At 40.3% G+C, this 19,283-nt stretch overlaps 2 protein-coding genes across 5 annotated transcripts in view; one reads left to right on the top strand and one right to left on the bottom strand.

The window, feature by feature from the left end:
- RMC1 (regulator of MON1-CCZ1) overlaps positions 1-18,059 on the top strand; it is a 28,851-nt gene extending 10,792 nt beyond the window's left edge. For 3 of the 4 annotated variants that reach the window (XM_048840468.2, XM_048840469.2, XM_075125280.1), the window contains exons 6-20: positions 2,781-2,921; positions 4,593-4,696; positions 5,252-5,341; positions 5,427-5,532; positions 8,357-8,468; positions 10,123-10,167; positions 10,804-10,857; positions 12,234-12,362; positions 13,132-13,238; positions 13,851-13,970; positions 14,302-14,379; positions 14,973-15,077; positions 15,165-15,233; positions 15,591-15,816; positions 17,887-18,059. In XM_048840468.2, coding sequence (XP_048696425.2) covers positions 2,781-2,921; positions 4,593-4,696; positions 5,252-5,341; positions 5,427-5,532; positions 8,357-8,468; positions 10,123-10,167; positions 10,804-10,857; positions 12,234-12,362; positions 13,132-13,238; positions 13,851-13,970; positions 14,302-14,379; positions 14,973-15,077; positions 15,165-15,233; positions 15,591-15,816; positions 17,887-17,966 — 1,566 coding nt within the window. In that variant the 3' untranslated portion in view covers positions 17,967-18,059. Of the gene's footprint in view, positions 1-2,780; positions 2,922-4,592; positions 4,697-5,251; positions 5,342-5,426; positions 5,533-8,356; positions 8,469-10,122; positions 10,168-10,803; positions 10,858-12,233; positions 12,363-13,131; positions 13,239-13,850; positions 13,971-14,301; positions 14,380-14,872; positions 15,078-15,164; positions 15,234-15,590; positions 15,817-17,886 lie in introns of those variants that run through there. The other variant, XR_012666990.1, reaches the window with a different exon arrangement.
- The window catches only part of NPC1 (NPC intracellular cholesterol transporter 1), a 54,045-nt gene continuing 51,993 nt past the window's right edge, over positions 17,232-19,283 (bottom strand). Inside the window, exon 25 of the mRNA XM_048840466.2 lies at positions 17,232-18,587. Within this exon, the coding sequence (XP_048696423.2) occupies positions 18,505-18,587 (83 nt within the window). The 3' untranslated portion in view covers positions 17,232-18,504. The remainder of the gene's footprint in view (positions 18,588-19,283) is intronic.

The raw sequence follows: 19,283 nt of genomic DNA, 5'->3' as shown, positions 1-19,283 counted from the left end.
AATATATTTAAGAGTGCACGAATTCAGTGCTAAGCTTAACAGAGTTAATGCCCATTAGCTAAGACCATGTCACACCTGCCCATCCCTGACATGTCCAATATACCATCTTAAACCCATCTCCCTCCCATCTTGTCCTAATTCCTTAACTGCTGAGTTCTCCTCAGACTTTTGTATTTAACTTGTGTGCTGTTGGAGTGATCTACTGGATAAACATTCCTCTTTCTGGTGATTAGGTGAATGTTTTCTGAAAATACTACTGGAGTGTGTTGATCATGTTGAGCAGGCGATAAGGCAGTGGCTGAATTTAAAAAAAAAAAAATCAAAAACCCATAGAATAAACTTGTGCACAATGGACTGCAGAGCTAAATCTGTTTCTCACTTGACTTGACATGTACCAGGAGTCTATCCATATGAAGCAAGCTGTGGGATTTGGAGTAGGGACTGTCTTCTGTATGTACCGCACGAGGTGGATTGATTATAATTAGTTATATTAATTATTTAAATCAGCAAGCAGGGAATCTTGATTTTAATAATTGATTTTAATCTTGTTTTGTATTTATACTTCTTATTTTCCTAAAGAGAGGTTCATTCTCATTGATTTGGTATAACAGTTAAAAGTATCGATTTGCTACTAACGATAGTCTTTCCACTAAATTGGCTGGTACTATTTGGCAACCAGGAGGATATACTATATCTATAGGCATTTATTTAAACAATTATATAGCTTAACATATATTTTATTCTGATTCATACTTTTTACATCTTTTATGTTAAAAAATGGCAAATGACACGCTATTTTTTTACTCATTTGTGTCAAGCTGCATTTGGATGGAAATTGGAATTACATTAAAAATGCACAAAAGCAGTATTGTAAAATTTTCTTTTATTAAATAAACTACCTTAAATGTGCTAATACATAAGCTTATTTTTCTTATCAAAACGTGTTTTGCATTTAAAACTGATTTATTAAACAAATGAAGTATTAACTGTAGTTAGTGAATTGACAGATTTGTTTCTAGTCATCATGGGGCAGATTTTCAAAGGTCTTTAGGAACCTAAAGATACAGATATATGCTTAATGGGTTTTTCCTAAGCACCATGGGAGATAGGCACCTAATCTGCATAGGCACTTTTGAAAATTCCACTAGGCTCCTAAAGGTGTTTGAACATCTGGCCCCACCCAGGTCCTTAAAAGTGTTTAGAACAGGTATATCTCATCCTCTCCCAACTGTTCTTTTTTTATCCATAGCTTAGATATGGACAAGCTTTTCTGCTTTTTTTAACTCCCAGTCAGTTTCTCAACTTTGAACTAGTCCAAATGAAGAAAATAGACTGCACCTGCAATCTAAACTGAAACCAAAAGAATTTAAGACAAAAGCTTTTTGAACAACAGAAACTGAAAGTATTTGCGTTAGGAAAAATGTAAACATCAGCATTTGCTGCATTTTAAAGACTGAAAATAATATAGATACTTATGTTATACCAATAAAATAAAAACCAGCAGGATCTTATTAAAGGGAAAAAGGCAAAATACCACATTTATTCTGAATACAGAAAGAATCATAGTAAGCAGTTAGTTATAGCTATAACATTCCATTCAGTTTCATATTTATTCACACATTCATACACACACACAGGTTCTGCAAGGTAGTTATCATAGTTACCAGCCTTTGAGTTGCTCATGCCAAGCCACTGGCCAGGTGGCCTGGACATGAGGAGGGAGCAGGGCCTTGTCAGATGCTCATCTGATGCTCCTGGAAGTTGGTTTGCAGAATCAGACCCCAAAGTTCTCACTTTCTAGAGTCCATTTTTATAGGAGTTTCTTCCTATGCCAGTCTATGGGAATTGCTTCATCATGCTGTTGCTGAATCAATCAGCAGATAGCACATTCCTGATGGCTCCGTGCTGCTAGATGTTATCTTGTTCTTTGGTTCTCCCATTCTTGAGGCTGTTGGGTGGATTCCAGTCTGCCCTCCGGGGGTCCTTTGGTTATTTCCACTTGACGCCTTCTTCAGCCGATGGACACTGGATTCTTAGGCTGGCACCTCCCCGATCATTCAGTTATTATCCACACCAAGCATCCATCCACATACATCCTCTATCTCTATTTTAATCACAATTGTTAATACAACAAAAGGGCGGGGAGTCTCTGGGTGCTGTTTCTGTTGTTACAGAGAATTGCTTTGAGTCTCTCTCTGTGTGAATTGCTTTGAGAACAGACTCTGTCTTAGAATGTACTAACACAATTAGCAGCTTGCAAGTTTCACACATAGAGGGAGAGAAACAGTACCAAAAACCAAGAGACCTCTTAATTAGTAATACCCTGGAATTTAAACTATGGGGAATCAAACTCATTTGTGATTTTAATACAGAACTTCTTTAATATGATTCAACACTTAACTTAATGCAGTACGTGACATTGTCAGATTTGTAAATGTTGAGTTGACCTGAAAAGGTTAAGATACTCCCCCCCCCCCCCCCCCCCCGATCCTGTATATAACTGAATAAATATCACTCTTTAACACCTTAAATTTGTGGAGGGTTCATTGATGCTGCATATTTATTTAAATAGATTTCTTAATAGATAATAAGTTTAGGCTTTAACATAGGGCATCATAATTTAAAATTGAACATGATATATTTTCAAAAAGAAAAATGTATTTAAATCTATTTTTATTTAAAAAATCGTCAATATTTATCTATCTTGGTGGGGCACCTAGCACAGTGGGGCCACTAGCCGCTACTGGAATAGTAAAGGTGCTATTACTTTGTGTCTTCAGGTATTACCAGAGAAGCGAACTTTGAAACTGGTGAAAAATCAGAATATCAATGTAAACTGGTACATGTATTGCCCGGAGAGTTCCGTCATTCTGCTATCGACTACAGTCCTTGGCAATGTCCTCCAGCCATTCTATTTCAAGGTAAGGGACACATTCCCAATCTTGAGTTTTGTTTGATACGTTTTTCAGGGGACTGTCTCCTCCCCACCTCTCATCCCCCACTCCCCCATGTTGGTCTTTTCTATTTTTAGTTTCCTCCTAGATGTGTAATGGTTCCAGTCCCTCATACAAATAAAAATAAAAAAGCAGACAAAATGAAAACCTACGCGCCAATCTTTCTCTCTGTGAGTAGAGAAGGAAGAGATTTCTATTTGTAAATACTTGGGAGACACTCTAACACTCGATAGATGTGCCTCCACAGGGAAGTGAGTCAATATGATGCTGGATAGCTGACATTAGAGGAGTAATGCAGCAAAAGCAAAGTCAATGATACATACATTTTGGTGGCCCAGTGACTTTGCAAAAGGATTATATCTTTCCAGAAATTACCCTTTCAATTAAATACATTTAAACACAACTTGAAAATCCAACCCCAGTAGCAACTACAGTACCCTAAGCCTTCAATTTCTGCAGAATGTGATCTTTCATTTAAAGGAAAAACTAAGTTTCTAGTACTCTTGCTTGTAACTGTAACCTTCTAAACGTGAATGAATACATTGTTCTCTTCTTGAGCCTGTGGAGACAACTGCTAGTTGTTCCCAAGCATCATGACATTGAAAAGATTTGAGTTATTTCTGCAGCTGCTGTTTCAAATCCTTTGGGCAGCATTTCAGTCTGACAAGAAACTTTCATGCTGCTGTGGTTTGAGGAAAGCTATGACTATGAGCTCAGCAGCTGAACACGGAAAATATTCATGGGAGAGAGGGATTCTATGGGGGGTAGAACTGCACTCCTTTCTTTCCTCCCTCCCCATCTCCAAAGAAGCAGAAGTCTTTGAGTGGGGTGAAGAGAGCACACCCCTTTCTTCCAGCAGTCAGAGGGAGGAGGTAAAATGGAGGTTTCCCATGTGTCATGCCTACTGCTCCAGTTTACGTGAAAGGAGCCCCCAAGCAGGATCCTGGGACAGCAGTGTGCCAGGAGTCTTGGCATCTTCCTGGCAGATGATGGGGTGAAGACATAGGCTTCTGATCAGAGTTTTGCCAAGGACCTTGCTGGCCAGTAGGTACCCAGTGAATTTTTTCAACTTCTCAATTAAAATGTTAATATTGTGATAACTTCCTCAAGAGACCTTTGAAGATACAAAATTTGAAATAAAACTTTCAGGAGAGGTCAGTTGTAAAAAGAAAAGCTTCCATGATCTATGTAAGGCTTCTACCCCCATCCCAAAGAGGCTGAGTGCCTACTGTTCTCATTAGAGAGATGTGGGTGGTCAGCTCCTCTGAAAATCAGGCCATTCTGGTCTAGAATTCCAGATTCAACTATAAATGGGTTTGACTATAGATTCTTATATTAGTTTAATTAAACTGAAACGGAAGCGTAAGACCTCATTCACTGAAACTGGTGCAGTAGAATGTTAAAGTAATAACTCTGCTGTTCATATAGTGCCTACCAAAACAGGGATGGGGCCACATTACAAATAGTAGTAAATAAATGAGTTGATTGCTCTAAAATCTTCTCTTCTTTTTGGAACAGTATCACCACTTCTCACAACTAGTGAGTGCCATTCATATTATCACAGGCCTTCATAGAAAGGAAAGAAGAAACTTTTTCTAGATTAGACCTGACAGACTGAAACTTTTTTTTTTTAAACAGGGAGGAACAATGTCAAAATTATCAAAGTTTGAAATTGAATTGCCTGCAGTACCCAAGTCCTCCAAACTCAGCCTTTCTGAAAGAGATATTGCTATGGCTACAATGTACGTATCACTGAATAATCAGTCTTTTCCTTCATTTAAAGGGTATTGACAACTTTTGTAGTGGAGATCCAGAGAGAGGAGGGTACAGTCCAGTCATGGTAAAATGACTTCACTCATTGATTTGGCTTTTTATCTTATTATAGAGTATTGTTAAAATGCTTGGTACTGGACTGAAAGTAAAGGAGCCTAAAGAACTCTTATAAAAATATAGAACTGATTAGGAAGTGGATGAGTCTCTATCATTTGAGAGAGATAAAATTAAACATTACAGTAGGCTGGTAAATGTACAAGAGAGACCAATCTTGTATGAACCGAGCTGGCCTGAATGATAGATATGTCACTTAATTTAGATTCTGTAAGCTACTTGACTTATGTATGACTTCATGTGAGTTGTTTTTTGAGGGAGAAGCAATGTGACCATGACAGACTGGTCAGACACTGCAGTAATAGGATAACTTGCTGTCTTCATTGTAGAAAGGGTCTCCTAGGTGCAATTTTTCTGCTAGTATATTCATTTATTTGAAGAATAACATTTTAATCATGTTGTTTTGTTAGATATGGGCAGCTTTATGTTCTCTATCTGAGGCATCATTCAAGGACTTCCAATAGTACCGGAGCAGAAGTAGTCCTTTATCATTTACCAAGGTAAATTGTGTTTTGGTTTTTATTTTTAGATATAAATGACCTTGCTGATCAATGCCTTTTATCTCTGATGTTAATGTTTTCATAGGGAAAGCTCCTGTAAGAAGATGCATATATTAAAGTTGAACAGGACAGGAAAGTTTGCATTGAATGTTGTAGATAACTTGGTGGTAGTTCATCATCAGGACACTGAGGTATGATCTGCCTACAGATTATTTATGTCTTGTCTTTAAAGTTTGTGCTAGATTTTCTGAAGGCAATGGGCCTGTTCCTTCAAATACTTTTGCATGTACTTAGTCTTTCCAAGTAAAGCTAAGGATGTGTGTAAGTGTTTTCAGGATCAGGGCCGAAATTTGTAATTTACAGGGGAAAAAATTCGTAATTTACAGGGGGGAAAATCCCATTCCTAATTGCAATGCATTGGAATGAAAATCATAATTCAGATCCATCTTCTTTTCAGTTTCTTCTTTCTCTCTCTCTCTCTCTCTTTCCCCCCTCCCCCCCATCCTTCCCCAAAAAAAGAAAAAGTTGGGGGGCATAAACCTGTCTGCTTCTCTCAGCCTAAAGGTTTATATGTTTACAGCTGGAGCAAAGCTGGTTCAGCCATTGAAAGCCCCATGTTCCTCTTATGATTAGAAACTTTGCATTCTAGTAACTCAAATGGTTGCAGCTAGAAACTGATCTTGATTTTTAAGTCTCAAACAAATCTTAAAAACCCACATATGGGGAGAAAATAATAGTTCACATGATTTTTAAAGTTTTTGTTTGTTTGTTTGTTTGTTTTAAAGTCATGTGTACAAAAGAACTTTTCCATCTCTCTGTTTTGGGCCAGGGGCATGTGTTTATAGGATGCAACTAAGCCAGTATAACAAATTTTATTTTGTAGTGTAGTGGATGTAGAGTAGTGCCTACTACTATTCAGATTGCAAAACAGTTACCATTCTAGAACCCTGTAATTTTCATGGTCTTGATTCTCCAAAACATTCACCTTTTTGGAGACTGTCTTCCTATCTCTTGCTTCAAAAGTTAAGCTTATTTTTGAGAAAGGATTGAGCAAAATCTTTCTGTATGTTTTTGAGTTTTAGGAGAATGGCAAAACTACTTCCCTATTGTGTGTGTTGTGTTCTAATAAAATACACCTTTTCAATAAAGCTGTAGCAAAAATGCTGAAGTTTGAAACTCACCATGGATGTACAGGAGAAGATCATCAAAGGACAATGAGATGGCCAAGTCCCATTGAATAGGAGTTGGTGCCAAGCTGCCCTTTTGTGCCTTGAAAATCTCTCCCACAGTTCTCATTAGACACCCTGCTTGGTTTTGGGAGGAAAAACAATTGGAGATTACATGTGATGAGAGGCAAAGTGATATACTTGCCTCAGAGCCTAATAAAATCCTGTCCCTGCTTTCATCATCACTGTACATTCTCACTGACAAGATCTGGAAGCTTGACAAGACTGCTGCTCTGACAGTTGCTGGAGCAATTTGCATGAGAAGTTGTAAATGTCTCATTGAAACACACTTCATTACTGTTTAGCATAAATATATGCTATAAAATATACAGGATGTGCAATATGCTGAACTAATGTTCCCATTGGAGCCTTAACTACTCCCTGAATTTTTTGAGCATTAGCTGTAATCCTAAAATAAACCAAAAGACATTGATACTAATGTAGGTTTTTTTAATTACTTTATCGTATTTGACTGAAGTAGAGAGAATTAGTCTTTTAAGGCAGTGTTTTTCAAAGTTCAGGTCATGACCCAGTCATGGGTCGCCTTGCTCAGCACCCAGGGACCCTAGCGGCTCTGGTCAGCACCGCCAACGAGGATGTTTAGTCCTGTCGGAGGTGCTGCCCAGCTAAGGCAGGCGGGTGCCTACCTGTTCCGACACTGTGCTGTGCCCCGGAAGCAGCCAGCAGCGAGTCCGGCTCCTAGGCAGGGGGGCCACGAGGCTCCGTGCGCTGCCCGAGCACTGGCTCCGCACTCCCATTGGCCGGTGCTTGCGGGTAAGAGCTGCGTGGAGCTGCTTGCATGCCTCTGCCTAGGAGCCAGACTTGCTGCTGGCTGCTTCCGGGGTGCAGCACAGTCCACGGGGCAAAGACAGGCAGGAAGCCTGCCTCTGCACCCTGGCTGTGCCCCTGACTGGGAGCCGCTGGAGATAAGCCCACGCCCCAATCCCCTGCCCCAGCCCTGAGCCCCCCCCGACCCAGAATCCCTTCCTGCACCCCAAACCCCTCATCCCCACCCCCACCTCAGAGCCTGCACCCTCAGCCCAGAGCCCTGACCCCTCCCGCACTCCAACCCCCTGCCGCATCCCAGAGCCCCCTCCCAGACCCTAAACCCCTCATCCCCAGCTCCGTTGGGTTGTGAGCATCAACAATTTTCTTCAGCTGGGTCCCCAGAAAAAAAGTTTGAAAACCACTGTTCTAAGGCATCTGCAAAAGGGGCCTGAGTTAAGGTTGAGCATTAAATTCTTAACATTGGGAACTTCCTGGCACTTGAGTGTCTGACTTCCCAACCTTAATGTTGCATTCAGGCTAACTTTTAATAATATAGGGCCCCAGTCTTGCAAAAACTCCTAGGCAGATGTGTAATCTTATGCACATAGTAGTACCGTTGAAAACAGAGCTCTTGCAAGATTGGAGCCTCAATAGTTAATCTGTCTGTGATGAAGGACTGCGTAGATGGTGGCTAGATCTTTACTTACACAAAAAGCTTTTGTCTCCTAAATGAACTCCTTCCAGGCAGCTTAAAAAGAGTTTGGATAATATGCCCCGTTAGTAGATGTTGCAGAGCAGGGTTTTTAATTGAGTCTGTAATTTGAGGAAAATATACTTCTGGTAATTTTTGGAAAACCTATAAACCAAGTGAAGTAAGTAACATGATTTAATTATTACAAGAGCAGAGGATGAAATAAATGCAAAACCATTTGAACATGAATGACTTGAGATGTGCTCTTATAATTGCTGAATGTCTTCTCATGGGCATGAAAAATGAGGGGCACTTTCTTTTCAATTTTAGACATCTGTAATATTTGATATCAAACTAAAGGGAGAATTTGATGGGACCGTTACCCTTCATCAGCTTGTTCTTCCAGCTCGATCAATACAGCCCTATCAGATCCCTGTGGCAGGTAAAAGGATTACATGGCAATTAAACACAGTGAACATGTTTTTCAATCCTAGGTACATATACAAGCTCCATTAGCATAGTATCTAAGTGCCTCACAGTCTTCAATGTATTTTTCCTCACAACACCTGTGAGGTAGGGAAGTGCTATTATTCCCCATCTTAGGGGGTGGGGTGGGGTACAAGGCACAGAGGGTAAGTGATTTGTCCAGAGTCACTCAAACATCTATGGAAATGCAAGGACTTGAACCCAGTCTTCTGAGCCCTAGCTGAATGTCCTATTCACTGGATCACCCTCCTTCTCCTCTTGTGCTTAAACTGTGATAAAATGCACAAAAGTAACAATTACTCCTTAAGACAGATACTTATTCACCTACCATCATACCTTGAGGTAAAATTTAAGTGGTGTGTGGGAGCTGTGTTCAGTGTCAGTGAACTGTTCACTTGTGTACAATTAAAGTGCTGACTTGTTACTTTAACAGTGTGTCTCTTACTATACAGCTATGGTGGTGTAAAGCACACCTTTGCGCTCCCCCAGTTCTGGAGCTGCTGTGTGTAACAGGGTCGGTCCCATGGCATACATTAGAGCAACCTGAGGGTTTCTGTAATATACTGTAGTTGCTAACAGCCCCAAGGTGCTGAAACCATGGCAGAGGATCAGCACAGCATAACAGTATCCAGGCCCCTTACACTAGCCATGGGTGGAATAGAAACATCTACTTACACAAACTCTGCACCACCTGAGGATCTCTCCTGCACTGGGATGCTCACCCCCGGGTCAGATACAGTAGCCCCACAGTTACGATTCTACAAGCAGTGTAGCACACAGTGGCTATGTTAGACTGGACTAGAGGATCTTGTATATATTTTGCCTGAGATGGGATCTTCCACTTTAAAGAATTTAATTCTGACCTGTTCTTTTCTCTGAAGTCACAATGGAAATAGTGATTCTGGAAGATGTGACTTGGCAACTGGTGTATGTGTGTCGTGGGTATATATGTAACTACTTCACAAATTAATATTATGTAACAAACAGGATGCTTAATTTCAGTATGCAAAAACCGCTTTCCAGTTTTTTGAGGAACTAAGAAATACAACAATGTGCTTGCATGCAATATCGAGCAAACTGAGCAGCATTATTTTTATTGTATTAGGATGGGTTATGGCATGTTTTTTCTTTTTAACTGAGTTGTGGAATACTTGTGTGTTGTGTTGAAATCATAACACCCAAACTAATGAATAGCTTTAAATTTGAGAAATAAGTGAGGAGGCAGAAGGAACACAGAGTCTCTCAAGAGGCAACAAGTTCTGCAGTCAGTTAACAGTGATACGTAGCTTCTTGTTCATACAGCTACATCAAAGCAACAAGCTGCTTAGGTGTTAGTGTTGCAAAAAGTCTTTTAACCATAAAGTGGCAAGTTATGATTTCAACACAACACAAGGTGACAAAACCAAGTGTGATTCGTGACACATTTTACTAAAAACCGAGCTACTACATCTTGAAAGGGAAAACAGATGATAGTTAATTTCTTGCATAAACAAGAATGTGCACGCTAATCAGCTAATAAATCTTACCTACTCATGGCAGCTGGAGAAATCCGTCTGTCCTGGGACTTGTTTTTCTTTGTTTCAGATGTTAACTTTTCCCCCCATGTGCAGGTCCAGCCTCCGTGACTAATCAGTCTCCTGTTCCATGTAAACTCTGTATCCTTTGGTTCAATTTTATTCTGGAACTTTGTCCAGATGCAATTGTTTCTCTATGCACCTGCAAATTTAGGATTTCTGCTATTAGAAATAAAGTGAAAAGGGGGAATCAAATATTTGTTCTTCCTTGCCTGTTAGACAAGCCTGTTAGTAGGATTTTTGGTGAAAGAATGGAGTACTGGAATATTACAACAAAATATTTGAATGTAGTCCCACTATAACTTGACTAAGATAGCATTGTGGGGTTCGTAGTCTCTCATTTCAGATAAGGCTTCTCTGAGAATTAAATGGTGGTATAAAGCTTTTGAAAGCAAAAGTGTGCTATAGCTGCAATACAGAATCAAAATATACTTTAATGTTAAGAAGTCTAGGAATGAAATTCCTTTAATATATTCAGCTGAAACGTCATAAGGAAATGAGGAAATCATCTTGTGACTGGTTCATAAGGGATGATAAACAACAAAGGGGACAATGTTGGAGATCTGAATGAGGCTGCTTGAATTCGGTCCTAATCAGCAACTTCTGGGGGCTTATTTATTTAAGCCAATGCTAATATGAGTGGTTTTATAAACAGATATGCTAGTATCAAAAGTAGGGCTGGTGTTTTATTTCTTAAGAATTTTCTTTAACGTTTAGATTCCTCCTCCTGGATTGTCTTTCAGCCTGATATTATAATCAGCGCAAGTGAAGGTAAATTGGATGTGATAAGTTTCCCATTAATTTTTAGATTGAAGTACAGCACCTCTATCCTATCCTTCTAATTCCAGTCCCATTAGCGTAATAGTCTAACTTCCATTTACATCAATGTGAATCTCACTAATGGACATCAGGGTTAATGAAGCATAACTGAAGGTGATTACATGTTTGTCACTTAAGTAATGAAACTATTTTGGATATGTCTTAACAAAAGAGGCAGAATGGGAGAAACTAAGGCCTTGTCTACACTACATAGTTTTGTTGGCAAAAGCTGCTTTTTGCTGACAAAACAGGAGGTGTTCACACAACAAAGCTATTTTTGGCAGCAAAACCATAGCACCTCAAGGAGAAGCATAGCTTTTTGCTGCATAGTTAAAGTGACAGTCAGTGTAGACTCTGCTGTTTGTTTTGTTGACATAACTGGCTTCCACTAGTATCCCACAATGTCTGCTGTGATGGCTCTGCTCACTGTTTTGATCTCCCTACAGGCATGCACCCCTCTCCTTTCAAAGCTCTGGGAAGTATCTAACAGCTGAGCATGCTGCTCTGGGAACTAACTGTTAAGGAGGAATGTTCTGCCCTGCACTAGGAACACAGCTGCAGGCAGACTGCTGCTGCAGAGAGCGGGGAGGAGGGGAAGGGGACAGGACTGCTGCTTTGACATACCTCAGCAGAGAGAGCTCACAGGGCTGCTCAGGATGCTGCTCCTGAGGATGTTGTGGGAGAACTTGGAGGGAATCACAGAACCATAGGCAGAGTGGGCTGCTTTGGGAGAGACTGCTGTGCTGAGCAGAGCTGGGGGCTGATGTGGGTGAGGGGGTGTCCCCCTCCCTCAGGATAGGTCAGTCAGCCTGCTGTCTCCAGCACCCCAGACACACCACTCTCCTTCTCACCCCCCCCCCCCCTTTTCAATTGAAAAGCGGCTGACAATCTACTAGTATTCCCATGGAATGGTAGGATTGAGAAACCTACATCATGTGATGCTGTACCTTCCCCCTTGAAGCATTGCAAGCCCTTCCCAAAGCACCTTGTGACCAGTTGCACAGTGGGATAGCTACCAGAGTGCACTGCTCTCTGTGTCAATGCAAGAGCTGCTAGTGTGAACGCACTCTGTTGACACAAGGAACTAGTGTGGACATGCAACAGCTATTTTAATTGAAGTGCTTTAATTAAAGCGGCATAACTGTTGCTGACAAAACTTTGTAGTGTAGACAAGGCTTAAGTGTAAAATAACTTGTATGGCTATGGAAGACTGTCATGTACGAGTTTTCACGTGTTAAGTCAAAACTGAAGTGGTCCTCACTAGTTGTGTGATTAGTTTTTAGTTAATATTTTTAATAAGGCTTGATGGTTGGCTCTCTTAAACCTAGGTTATCTCTGGAATCTCGAGGTGAAACTTGAGCCTGTGGTTAACCTCTTGCCAGATAAAGGAAAGCTAATGGATTTTCTTCTCCAGAGAAAGGAATGCAAAATGGTTATCCTATCTGTGTGTTCTCAGAGTAAGTCTTGCTCTTACTGGTTGTGTCTCTCCATCTCTTTCGTGGAAGCATTGCAGAGGTGTCTTCCTGTACTGTCCTCATTCAAGGCTAGTTCTCCATTGCCTTGAGCTCAGTATCTTATTTTGTGAACTACCAGGGACTAAATTAGGGAAGCATTTTGTGTACCAGTGACTGAACCACATTCTCAACATAGTTTCTCATCAGTGATGTTGCCTATGCTGCCAACAATATCTAAGCCATGTTGCTTTTGAATCTCTCTCTCAAAATCATTTTCTGATGGCTATTGTGTGCACATGCTTGAAAATATAAGATGAGTCTGGTTCCTTCTTTGAACCCAATTCTTGATTTCACCAAATGAATCTTCATATCCTGGCAAAAGGCATTTGCATTCCAATTAATCATAGTGCTTACTATAGTCTACACTTAAAATTTATAACTAGCCATGTTGACACACCTGAGCGGTGGATTACCTACATATACAGAAAAACGTCTTGTTGATGTGGGAAGTGTCTATGTTACGGGTGCCTCAGCAGCATTGCTGCAGCGGTACCACCCATAGTGTAGACATACCCTTAGTGCAAAGGGAAATTGGAATTTAGGATGTTCATGGGTCAGTTGACCTACTCTGCTGTGCTTAAGAGCATTTCCTGACTGTAACAGTTACCTTTAAAGAGTCTGTGGTAAAAACATTACTGGAGTATATACTCCACTAGCAAGAGGGACAGACTGTTTTATCAGTATCTTGTTTTTTATGGCTATTGTCTTTCAGTGTTAAGTGAACCAGACAGGGGAACGTTGGCTGTGATTGCCACTGTTTTTGATAAACTCAATCATGAGTATAAAAAGTACTTGGAAGCAGAGCAGAGTTATACAATGGTAAGTAATCTGCATCAGTGGCTATTTAGACAACGCATTTCAAAAAATACTAACCCTTATGGTTTTCATCACAGAGATGAAAACTGAAGTCAGTTAGCCATAGCAAGTGCACCTTCCCCTTTGCATGTGTACAGAACTTCAACTTTACAGCATAATAGCTCTTCTACTTTTATATATACTGTTGCAGAACCATGAATTTGAATTTTCTGACTTATGTTCTAAATATTTCAACCATATCAGTTTTTTAGGTTGCACCCAACTTGAGTATTTCTGGTGGAACTATTGAGTAACCAGATACCAATGGGAATAACCTACACTGCAATAAAGCACCATTCTACATTGTATTTAATATATATTATGAGCTAGCTTGTACAGAACTAAGCCCTACGAAAACTTGACTTACTGAATAAAGCTGAAGATTTTTCATAGTACAATAAGAGTTGAATCAAGAATGTTTGTCAAAGTTAAACAGCATGTTAGCCTTAGATCAGACCACTGATTTTGCTCTAAAGGTAACGCATACTGATTACTTAGCCCTGTGTACATAAAGCCTACTCAGTACAAAATAGCTTTGTTAATAAGACTATTCATCTTCCCTCTGCCTTGTTGTAGGTGGTAGAAACAGGCCAGAGCCGAGGCAATCCCCTTCTGAAACGACCAGTCCGTACTCAAGCAGTTATTGACCAGTCTGACATGTACACACATGTTCTGTCAGTGTTTACTGAAAAGAAGGTTAGTAAAGAAACTTAACTTGTACATGTGAATGAATCAAGTGCAAAGAACTGATAGTGCTAGACAGGAAAATTTTCCTAAGAGGAAGGTTGGGTACATGGGACTACGGAAAGACTGGTGATACTCACTACAATTCTTCTGAAGGACACAAGCTGTCTTTGGTAACAGTCTAGTTGAATATCATAATTATGTGGAGTGAGTGTTGGGTTAGATAACAGTAACTTCTGCCAGTACCTGACAGGAGAATCTGTTGCTAATCTAAGCCATTAACTCGTATGCAAGTCGCCACTTCAGAATTTTAACTACCATAATTTTTCCTCTTGCTGCATAGGAAGCACCTCACAAGTTCACTATAGCAGTCTTGATGGAATACATTCGCTCTCTTAACCAGTTCCAGATTGCAGTTCAGGTAAAGTTCTGCAAAAAGCAATAAGGGGCAGTTCCTGCTCATACTTTTAAATCCTGTTTCCTGTAGAATGGGAGGAGAGTAGTATGGGCCTTGAGGAGGTTGTTACAGTAGTAGAGGTGGGAGATGAGCAGTGTCTCTGGGTTCTAGAGATCAGTTCAAAATACAGTCCAGATTTTCAAAAAGCAGCAGAGGAAGAATCGGCAAGCCTTGGCAGCAGCTTGGCCTTAAGGTGAAGGGGTCCAGTCTCTAAATGGCTACCTGAAACTTAATACATCACTGTGCTTCTAAGGCTGCTTTCAGTACAGTTTCAGTGTGCACAGATCAAGGATCTCTATTGGCGACCAAGCTGGCAGCCTCAGTCTAATTATTTGAGCAAGAGAATGAAGTTTCTTCCATTTTTTGAGCCACACTGCTTACATTTAACTGGGAACAGGGAAAAGCTAGTACTCAAACTGGAAGTCTTCTGTATGGTTCTAACTAAAATCTTATTCAGTTCCACCTTCTAGAAGATCTTGAAACCCAACAAACAACTGAAGACTTGATATTGAGTCAAACTGCTTTAGAGTTTCTTTCCCTATCTCTTGCATCCTCAGCATTATCTATATGAACTGGTCATTAAAACACTTGTTCAGCACAACCTGTTCTACATGCTTCATCAGTTCCTGCAGTACCATGTGCTAAGTGACTCAAAGCCATTGGTATGTATGTCACTATGGATTCCATGACACCCGTTTTAGGATTAATTAAGGGTAATACTTCAGCAGTACTCTTTGCTACTGTTTCAGGCCTGTCTGCTGTTGTCTCTTGAGAGCATTTATCCCCCTGCACATCAGTTGTCTCTGGACATGTTAAAGGTAAGAATTACTGTGTAAATAAAATATGCTTCAAACATGTCACATGAATGGGGGATTGCAGAAGTCCTAGAATATCAGGGTTGGAAGGGACCTCAGGTGGTCAGCTAGTCCAGCCCCCTGCTCAAAGCAGGACCAATCTCCAATTTTTGCCCCACATCCCTAAATGGCCCCCTCAAGGATTGAACTCTCAACCCTGGGTTTAGCAGGCCAAATCTCTCCCCCGCAACTAAAACCCTACGGTATTGTACCTGATCATACAGTTAGTATATACGAGAGGTGACTGTAAATAAGGCTGTATTACAGTATTCATATAATCACTTTATGGCTTTAATTTTGTCTTGTTACTTGGCTTTGCAGAGACTTTCTACAGCAAATGATGAAATAGTAGAGGTTCTACTGTCCAAGCACCAGGTGCTGGCTGCCTTGCGATTCATCAGGGGTGTTGGAGGACATGACAGTGTTTCTGCCCGCAAGTTCCTTGATGCAGCGAAGCAGGCAGATGACAACATGCTTTTTTATACCATATTCAGGTTCTTTGAACAAAGAAATCAGAGGCTACGAGGGAACCCTAATTTCACCCCAGGTAAAAGGATGGTATAAAATGGAATTACTGAGTTAGTATCTAATATAAATGTGTGGTTTGAGTTAGCAGTGGCTTCCAGTTCAGCAGGTTGGGGCCTGGTTAGTAAAGATTACCCCCACTGACTCAAGACAGCTAACATGGGGGTGACCGACCTGTGGCTCTAGAGCCACATGCAGCTCTTTGTATAGGCACCAACTCCAGGGCTGGAGTTACAGGTGCCAACTTTCCAATGTGCTGGGGGGTGCTCAACCTCTAGCAGCACCCCGCCCCCCCCAGCCTCCTGTGCACCATGAAACAGCTGAACTGCAGAGCTGCCAGTGGGTGGGAGGCAGCTGCTGTATTACTGTGGATCTTGGCAATGTACATTAGTAAATTCTCGCTCCTTCTCAGGCTTACCACACCTGTGCTAACATCATCTGGTTTGATTGCGAAGAGGGCTAGAGATGGCATGCCCTCAGAGTCAGCGTTGGCTGTGGAAGTTAATTGTTAGCTCTCCAGGGGGAGAGATGTAGGGCCATAGTTCTAACTTGTAGTATCTGTATGTGGTCAACCTTATCCCTACAATGTATAAAATGATTCCAGTTATAGATGAAATGTCTAACCCTGAATATAATTAGTTTCAAAATATGCTGCACTGTCAAAGGCAAACAACTTTACCTTATATTAAAAATTAAAGACTAGTGCTAGAAGAGTAATGTCTTGGTTAGGATCAAAGCTGTGTGTTCACTAGAGCTCTCAAACATGTTAATTCCTGTAAAGCATTCGGGCTTGATGAGGCTCAGTCTTGTCTGCTACACAAAGAAAATTTCATTACCTTCCTGACATGGACTTGTTTAGCTTGACCACCAACAGGTGCTAGAACTCCAACTTGCCCTGGCTACAGTAAAGTTATGGGGGGGGGGGGGGAAGCTTTCCTACTGTACACATTCCTGTAGTGCTAGTTGGCTTCTAACACTGGCAAGATTTAGGTTACCATGAGACTGATTCACACCAGCCTTTCATCAGGTGTTTAAAACTCATGACACTTTCCTTAAGGCAAAGAAAGAGGCCTGAATACTTGTAATTTAGCAGATAATTTTGTAACTTGAATGAGTGGCAGGAGTCTAATCATAAATGGGTGTCGAAATGAGTTAATTTATAAAAAGGACAGTGTTTAACATGCTGTTTTATGGCTACACTGCAGCTGAGTGTGCACCTCCCAACCCAAGTAGAGTACTGAACTAAAAAATAGCAAGGGCCACATCACCTCATCACTCAAGTGCAGACCCAGGGCCTCAGGTGCATTTGTGCTCAAGCTGCAGTACAGACATCCCTTAAGACAGCAGCTACTACTTAGAACTTCAGCAAACATTCTCTGTATCCCATACATGTGTTACTTTCTTTGTCAGTGCACAGAGCCAAGTTACACATCAAGGTATAAACAAACAGCCTTTAAGTTTATTAGAAACATTTAAGTTGTGCCCTTCCCCCAATATCAAGTTTACAAAAGTATGCATACAGAAGAACCTTTCAAAATAATTAGTTATGTGAACATTCTCAACCAAAAGCTATTTGAAACTTTTAACTGCATAAAAAAGACTTACACCATCCCTGCTGTCTCATTCCTCTTGTGTGAAGTCACTTGAACATGAGCTAGAATTATGGATTAGTGACCACCACAATTTTGGACTCACAAGGTAACACATTCAACCTAAACCCAAAGCAAAGGACTATGTTTCCATTTAACTACTTTAATACTTCCCTTCCCCGTTATTAGAAAATTTGTGCTGCATATGCCTCTAGCCTAGAAGAACTATACCCAGATCTTGCAGTCACACCATTAAAAACAGAAGCAGCTAAGGCTATTCAGCTGACAGGCCTTAAAAGGGAAGTTCACTCTAAAAATAGCAGCTGCTTCTAATGAAAAAAGCTAAAAACATAAGCAAGTAAAGCAAAAACCACTTCCATGGAGGAAAAACCTAAACACCAGTATTGGTGCAGTTTATTTTGTTCTGAATTTTAGTGTCACCGCACCCATTGTAGGGACAATATAATAGGATTTTGTGCTAAGCCTTTTGTCCTGTCTTACAGGAGAACATTGTGAAGAACATGTCACCTTCTTCAAGCAGATTTTTGGAGAACATGCTCTCATGAAGCCTACCACTTTCTGAAAGTGTACTGTTTTCATACAAAATGTATAATTTATTGCATTTAAGTAATGAGATCTTGAACTACAGATTTTATAATAAAGTATATACAGACCATTGTGGCAAATATTACTAAAAATATTACACAACCTCTGGAGTGATGGCTTGTTTTTCCCCTAAAAATAAAGCCAAAAAATTGCATTGAGTTGCATTTAAAAGTAGCGTCAGTGGTTTGGCAGTCCATTCTCATACACACATCACCTTGAGTTTGCTTTGGAGAAAGTTTAACCAGTTATATTTCTCAAAGAAAAAGATGCAGCCTCTTAAAATAGAGATCCTGTTAATACATCTCCTTTTAGTAATACTAGTCCATGAGTCACAAGCAATACTTCTGGAGTTTGGAAGCTTTATATCCAAAGCTGCTGTTCTCCTGTAGTTGGATTGGTGCACAAGTTAAACCCGGGGGCAGTGTGATAGTCATAGAACATTGCTGCAGTTCAGTCTTATGCTGAATGGGGCCTAAGCCACAGTTCATGAAGTCCACTGAACACGGTTAAAAGGGCTAGAAGTAGAGGAGTCTCTCTCGTTCTGTACCTTTGTGTCTTTCTTGTGCAGCACGCGTTTTAGCTTTATTTACTGATGGACCTGAGTAAAAGAAAAGGGAGAGTTATATTCTGAAATCATCCTTCAGTAATACAGGCAGCTATAAACTAGATGGGCAGTATTGTTAGTCAAAGCAGAACTAATGGATTATCTACTTTCTAGCTAAGTATTTCCTCTAAAGGAAATATAGCTTTCCTGAAAAGTATTCCCTCTAAGTAGTTAAGATCACCTTACTTAAAATGTTATTGGTTCTTAACACAAACATCTATATGCCAAAATATCAACTTTGAGGATTAGATTATTTTGTATACAGTACAACTGCTAATGACTCACTATCAGGTAATATTTACTTTTATAATACAAGTGATGTAGAAAAGCATAGACTGGAGATTTCCCTTTCTAAATGGGTGAAAAGGGGAAGGAGAATTAAGCATTTTTCATTTAACAGATGTTCTTAAATTATGACATAGCTCTTGCACAGTGAACATTTCTGTACCCACAGCATAGTGGAAGGAAACTCACTTAAAGATGGAAAGAATACTGTACTGAGGGCTTGAGAAAGGAGACTCAGTAAGACACATTACCGGAACTGGTAGCACTCCAGGAATGCTACCACAAGGTGTGCAACTATATTTATAGACTACTGAAAAGGGATGGAAAGTCCGCTGTAAACAGATCTATTTTAACAGGACCAAATTACTACAAACTAAACTTATAAGTGGGTCACAGCAGGTGATC

Source organism: Caretta caretta, chromosome 2, assembly GCF_965140235.1.
Source record: "Caretta caretta isolate rCarCar2 chromosome 2, rCarCar1.hap1, whole genome shotgun sequence".
Classification (NCBI taxonomy): Eukaryota; Metazoa; Chordata; order Testudines; family Cheloniidae; genus Caretta; species Caretta caretta.
Note: the sequence above shows the minus strand (reverse complement) of the source record. Positions and strands in the feature narration are given on the sequence as shown.